Genomic DNA, 7042 nt, shown 5'->3' on the forward strand with positions numbered 1-7042 from the left:
AAAACACGATGAAATAAAACAGTTGTGTACTCTTAGAGATAGGCTTGGGTTGTGAACACAGGACCTATTGTCAGCTGAATGTTATGATGCAGTTGCATAAATTAGAAGTGTCGGCTGTTTTAGAATGTCTGGCAGTATTATGTCACATTCCACGGAACTGTTATGACATCATAAGAATGGAACCAAGAAGCGGGCATGATGGTTATGTATTATTATTATTATTATTATTATTATTATTATTATTATTATTATCTCCCTATCTACCATCTTTTATTTAATACTGTCCCCAACTTTTGCTCTCTCTCCCCTCTGTATCTTTCACACTGAAAACCCACCCTGCCACACAAACACACACCTAAACTTTCTTTCGTTAACACTACTACTACTACTATTTACAGTATACTTTTGATTTTACATAAAACAATCTTAATGTGTAAAAAGTTTACACATTGTGACAATCTAATAATGTTATATATAATGATATACACATCACAGGAGACTTTGTATTGCATAACAAACACTTATGAAATAAAATCTAATATGAAAATCTAATTATTTTTACATTGTGGTACTTTTATATTTAGACGTTATTTGCAGGAATCACAATCCATCATATGTCGCATATATATGGAGCTCACCCACAGCACACTTTTGAACATGGATGTATATTACTTTATATGAGAGATAATAAATGTACTGTACATACAAATGTGTATATACTTTAATGTGTTGACTTTTCACGGAAAACAAAACTGAAATTCTTGTATTTGCAAAATGTTCTGAACACTCACATTGAACACGTGCAACAAAAGCAAATATTTCCATCATACAACACATCTTCAGGTAAAATGAATATATTCTGTCAATCAATCATTACACATTAGACAACACAATATACAATACAGCTTTAAATATGAACTCTTTCAACCTTAACTTGCGCATCATGGCCGTACCATTTTGTGAAGCTTTTCATAGTGACATGTATTCTTTCCTCCAAAGATGATTGTAGGAGCCAATTAGCGATAACTATATATATATATAGACAGTATATATATATATATATATATATATATATATATATATATATATATATATATATATATATATTTGCTGTGAACAGATGTTTTATTTCTGATCAACACAGTTAACCCAGTAGAGGGGCAGGTCTTCCTGTGAGATCTGTGTTAATTATTTTGTAAACGGGTGTGAAACGTGTGGAATTAATGAAAAAGTGTGAACACATTTGCAAAAGAAAAGACTCAGAATGGGATGTTGAAGATCACGTGGCTCTCAGTTTCATTACGTGTGTTTTAGCAATCCAGAAAAACTGAATATGCAGCAAACCCTTACAATACTTAATTTATTTCCTGTAGATAAATAATAATGATGCTGCAGTCCATGCACATCACCAGCTGAGGTCAGTGCAGGATTATTCACAGCTTCAGCATCTCCAGAGTGATGTAATGCAATGAAGTCAAGACCAATAGCATTACCTGAAGTTGGTAATACAAGAGCTTCATTTCCATTTATATTGCAGTCTGTAAGTTTGACTGACTGAACTGACTGAATTTCAATTTTCATAGAGAAAAGAACAGAATCTGGAAAACAATTGATCGATTACAGACGCCCAGAAATAGTGTCGTGCTTAGTGATACAGAACAAGTATTAATACAGGTGTGAATTTGTCTTAGCTAATTGTAGGACTGCAACGAGGCAAATAAAATTAGACAATTAAAAATAATACAAAAACAAAATTCAATGAAATACCCAACAAAATTATGAGACAAAACAATAGTGTATTATTAATAACACATATAAAGTATGTTCAAGTGTGCAGATTTTCAATATTAACTCTACTATTTATCAATTTATACAGCAGACAATTGTTATTTTTCACTAGTTGGGATTTTCTGGTCCAATCATATTTCCGACAGCATTAAAAGCTACTGTATATGAAGTGCAGCTCGTGAGGCTGGAAGCAAGACACACTCGTGTTCATCAACATGTCCGCTGTTCTCTGTCTGTAATGAAACATTTCAACAACCACAGAAGAAGAAGTCATACAGCAGCATTATGTGCATTACATCCGATTACATCCAATTGAACCTGCCATTGGCTGAGCATCTGTCGCGCGTCTCCGCCTCTCTCATCATTCCGAGCGCTCGCGCCCGTTGCGGATACGTGCGACGGGACGGTCTCGCGCCCCGCCGTCCCTGCTCCCCATCTTTCTCCGTCGCTGAAACGGAAGATTAACTACCAAACACAACAATGAGGGGATTTAACGCGTAGCAGCCGCTGCTCCATTTTACTTACATTTAAAAGCGTCGTGTTTGGGTTTATTCCCCCGTGAAAATGGCGACGGGGGCAGGCTGGCAGCCTCCGTACAACACCTCGACTAGCAGCACCAAATATACCCCCTCTTCAATCTCCAGCATGTTTTACGACGGGAGTTTGACGCTGGATTACACTCAAGACCTGCATTTGAAGATGAGCAAGAAGATAGCACAACTGACCAAGGTCTGTAGGAGTGAATGCATGATGCGGGATGTTGTGGTCAAGTCATTTGGGACAGGCTGGGATGGAGAGGGAAGAAGTGCTGTAGAGGGGTGTGCTGGTGCTGGTGTGGGATGTCATTTGTAAACATGCTGATGAGGAGGGATGTGGTGGTATTTTAGTGCATTTCAGACATGTACTTTGGTGCAGGTCAGGAGGTTTGATTGTGGGTATTAGGGAGCAGGTTTGGTGATATGTCACTGCTCTGCATTCTTGCAGGGTTCACAGGTCACCATTAAACACTAAGGCAAGGTTTGTTATTAATGCTAATAGGCAGTAGTTGTTATTTAACAGTAGTTTTGAGCAAGTGCATTCTATGCAAGACTTACCTAGAAAGAGTTTGTATTCTCCTGTCATCTTTCTACTCTGGTGGTCTACTGTACTGTAAAAGAAACCTCACTGATTACACTGATGTTTTCCAGATATGTGGCCGTAACAGTACCTTCCACCACACCATTGTTTAACCTGTGCATGTTTCCCTGCCATCACAGGTCTGCCATTACCGCTCAAGGGCCGAGGGAAGTTATGTAATCTTAGAGGGATGCAGAGGTTTGGCAGAGCTGCTTCTTTGTACTCCACCTGAAACCCGCGTTGGCTATATTGGACACAATGTCGCGCTGTAGTAGAAGCTTTAAGGTGGCAGCTACAGTCTGCAGCATCTAAAGGTTTTGTGGAACGGTGAATAAAAGGTAAATAAAAGAGATCATTGGAGATAAAAGCAGAGAGTAGAGGCCAGAAGATTTTACATAACAGGCATGATGATGATACTATCCCAGTACAGAATTAGACACTGTGTACAGTAGGATAAGATGTACAAATACACACAAATAGAATAGAAACTGTGGATATCCAGGATTATAATGCAGCGCCTGATTAAAATTGGCAAGATCCTCAAACGACAGATTTAACACTTTGAAAGCTGGCTATGTTCTCGGGTTTACATGGTGAGCTGAGCTCTAGGATGACTGTGAGAGACCTGACTACCTGTTCAGGGTTTCCTTGCCCAGTGCATGCTGGGAAAAGCCCCATCCCCCCACCGTACCCTGAGCAGGATAAGCACATGTACAAATTGTATGTTGCTTGGAAGCTACAATTATTGATCCAAATGAGGACAAAAGATTCACCACAGCACGTTTACCAAAGACTTACCAGTCAAACTCATTGTTACGTATTTGGTTTGAAAAGGCATCTCTGCGTGCAGCTCAATCTATTACGGTCCTTTCAGTTCTAATAATCAATGTAAACAAACCGAGTTTAAAGGCAGAGACGAGGAAAGAGCTGCCTCTCTCCTGAATGTGAATTTTTCAGCTGAAGTTGCTACATTCATCTTGTCATATTGCTACGTGATGAGGTTACAATGGGTGGATACGGTGTTGTAAAGGTCGTCAGCAGGTTCACAAACTGATGCAATTAGCTGATTAATCAATTAGTGAATCAAAAGATGGATAATCCAAATATTTTGGTCAATTCTCAAGATTCTCTCATGTGAGGTGTTTCCCTCTTATATCATTGCAATCTGGATATATTTGGGTTTTGAATTGTTATGTGTGCATAATGTGCAGATCAATCCATATTGTCAGTAGGATCGGATGTAGCTGATCCCCGGCTGAAGAAGTCAAAGAAATCCTCAGTCCAGAAAATCTATTTAAAAATGTTTTTCTCAAGTAACATCAGGACTTGAAGTGTATTTTACTGCAGTCCTCTCAACCTTCATGAAAAGCAAAGAGCACGTCTCTGTTGTCGGGTGTCCACATGTCTTTGCTTTTTAAAAATTGAAGTGCTCTGGCAGATACATGCCTTTGTGCTTTGCTTGTCTGTGGGTATCTGCAGGCTAACTCTCTGCTTACCAGTCCTGCTCGATGTGCAGCATGTGTTCCTCTTTTGTAAACGTTTTTAGAAGTCACTGCATTGCTACTCGTGTGTTTACTCCACTTAGGGGTGGTAAATCCTGCACAAACTGAATCTCTGTAAAGCTGTTCATTAATTTGGCTTTCAGTGTTGTTGCTGGCTTTAGGATGTGTTTACAGTGACGTGTGTGACTGCATGTACTGCATTGTTTCCTTCAATATTTGTCACGCAGCAGTGCTTTGAAGTGGAGCAGGTAGAAAGGAGGACATTTTCTAGTTGTTAAACACGTGAGAACCTTCCCTGTGGACGTTTTCAAAGGATGCACACAGAAGGACATCCCACATTACCTGTAACATCAGCAAAGAGATGAATCAAAGCCCTGGAAAAATGAAACATCGATGTTGGACAAAAGCTTCCATTTAAACAGAATCAAGTCAATTAAGATCAATTTAAACCCAACACATGTAATGTTTCGACTACTGCAGGATACTGGTTCAGCACATCTGCTCTGTTCTGACTGGCAACATATGATCTATGTAGTGGAGCTGCAAACATTTAAATAAGACAGCCATCCTGCCTTTCATACCATTTCATCATTTTGAAGAGTTAGTAGAGTGCCTCACATGGATGGCATGAAACATATCTTTAAATATTAAAACTCCTGACGACAGCGCGGATCATCTCATCTCTGTGACACCTTTGCTGCACCTTGAACCGCTTTAATCAACCTTGCAGCTATTTTACATTTACTAAGAAATCTGAAGCTTGTTGTCCTACATGTTGACTTGATTTGCAGCTTGGAGTATAAATGCATGGTTATGGTTCAAATACAGAATGCAGTTATTATAGTGGCTGCACAGCTGGACTGAAGCTCTCTGCATTTAAGAATGAAATCCAGCTGAATGAGGCTGTAGAATCGACTTGTTTTCTTGCTGTGGTGGAGCACCGACATGCCCCAGTCTATTGAGCTCACATATTACGGGGCAAAAGGTCAGTTAACGTCAAAATCATATCGTTTATTTCTGTCTCTTCCATTTCCACTGTGCGCCTGTTTGACTGTGGACGGTGACAGCTCTTGCCAAGCTACCGTTTCCTCCTAGCTTGACCACATATTTTGATATTTAACAAGTAAGTTCTTGCTTAAATGAAGAGACACGCTTACATTTGTTGCACGGAAATTATAGCAGTTGTGAGTTTTGCTCGTGTCCTCTGCCATCTCTGCTTGTTTGTGAAATGTATGCTGGGATACCTGCTGGGAGGTCGCAGCCGTCCCTCGAGAGTTTTCATTGAGGCTCATTGAGGTCTGGTTTCCTACATGTAAATGTTCTATTGTTAACATTAAAGGGCATGAAGATGAGTTATCATTCTGCAGTCGATAGGAAACTAGATCCATGCTTACACTGTTTTTGTAGAGCTAACTGGATCCAAAGGTTTGCTTCACCATGTCTTAGTTTGTACCCTGAATATCACAGATAACACTGCTTGAGTTGTTTCTCTATCAGAGAGACTCAGTGTGCCCTTGTTCTTGCCTGCTGTGTTTGCGAATGAGGTTGTGATGTGGTGTAGTGATGCTCAGGGAGGAGAGTATGCACGCTGAGTGTCCTTGGAGCATCGGAGCAGCACAACAACGGAGAAAAAAGGAACAGATGCAAAGGGCCTTTACACCACGACTGGAAGGACAAAGTCAACGCACTGTGGGCATTCAGCTAATTGGTAACAGAGACTGTGTCGCCACTTCACGGAGCGCCTGGTGAAGGAAAACTGGACTAAAAGCTCAAATGTCACGGGATCCCGTTAAGACTACGGCACGCCTGAGAATAAGACTTTTATTCATCCTTTAATTAGTGAATATGATGATAATCTTCTGAAAAAGACGAGAGCTGAAAAATAGGGTTTTGTTAGAGCCTTCAGACATCAATGACCGTATGACAGTACAAAATGTCCTTTAGCCTCAGAAACGTCCCTCCTGGGTGCCCTGTTGTCATCATGGAGCAGCTTTATATTTCACATGTTGATGATGAAAAAGCTCAGACTGTAAATCCAGTTGATAAATGTCCTTTGTCCGCCTCTGTAATACAGTGGACACAGTGCGGTTTGTATTGATTACTCACACTTGATCAATGCTACACTGGTTGGGGAGAATTAAGTGAAACATGTAAATGAGATTCCTCTGGGATGTTTCAGCGTCCCTTAAGGGTTTGAATTCACTTATGCATACAATGTTGTACTAAGAAAGTTAATCTTTATTTATTATTTGTTGCCTTCTGGTTTGATTTGCTGTCACTCTTTTATTGTGAAAGTTGTCATATCTAGGATGGACTTATGCATATCATGTGTTTGCTCACTGGGCATGCTCAGTTGCTCGGAAAGTCTACTGTATATTGTTATTGTTCGCGGCTTTGTGGTGAAAAAAACAACATTTGTGGCGGCTGGATGCTTCTCTGCTACTGAGAACGTAAACCAGCTTGTTGTTGCTCGTCAGCTTGCACCAGTGTGGGTGACAGTTGCCAATTAAGCCTGTTAAAAAAGCTACAAGCTCCAGCGCAGCGGAAGCAACACACTCCACAGCAACGTTTGCATTCGAACACATTGAAATCAGGCGTGAGCTCAGTAGTGTCACAATCCACAACAGCTCCACCAT

General features: G+C 40.2%; 1 protein-coding gene across 3 annotated transcripts in view; it reads left to right on the top strand.

Annotated features, from left to right (window-relative positions):
• The first annotated feature begins 2190 nt into the window (after window positions 1-2190).
• Window positions 2191-7042, top strand: part of fam184aa (family with sequence similarity 184 member Aa) — a 37102-nt gene continuing 32250 nt past the window's right edge. For 2 of the 3 annotated variants that reach the window (XM_029448630.1, XM_029448614.1), the window contains exon 1: window positions 2191-2517. In XM_029448630.1, the coding sequence (XP_029304490.1) occupies window positions 2353-2517 (165 nt within the window). In that variant the 5' untranslated portion in view covers window positions 2191-2352. The remainder of the gene's footprint in view (window positions 2518-7042) is intronic. The other variant, XM_029448622.1, reaches the window with a different exon arrangement.

The sequence above is a fragment of the Cottoperca gobio genome, chromosome 2, assembly GCF_900634415.1.
Source record: "Cottoperca gobio chromosome 2, fCotGob3.1, whole genome shotgun sequence".
NCBI classification, from domain to species: domain Eukaryota; kingdom Metazoa; phylum Chordata; class Actinopteri; order Perciformes; family Bovichtidae; genus Cottoperca; species Cottoperca gobio.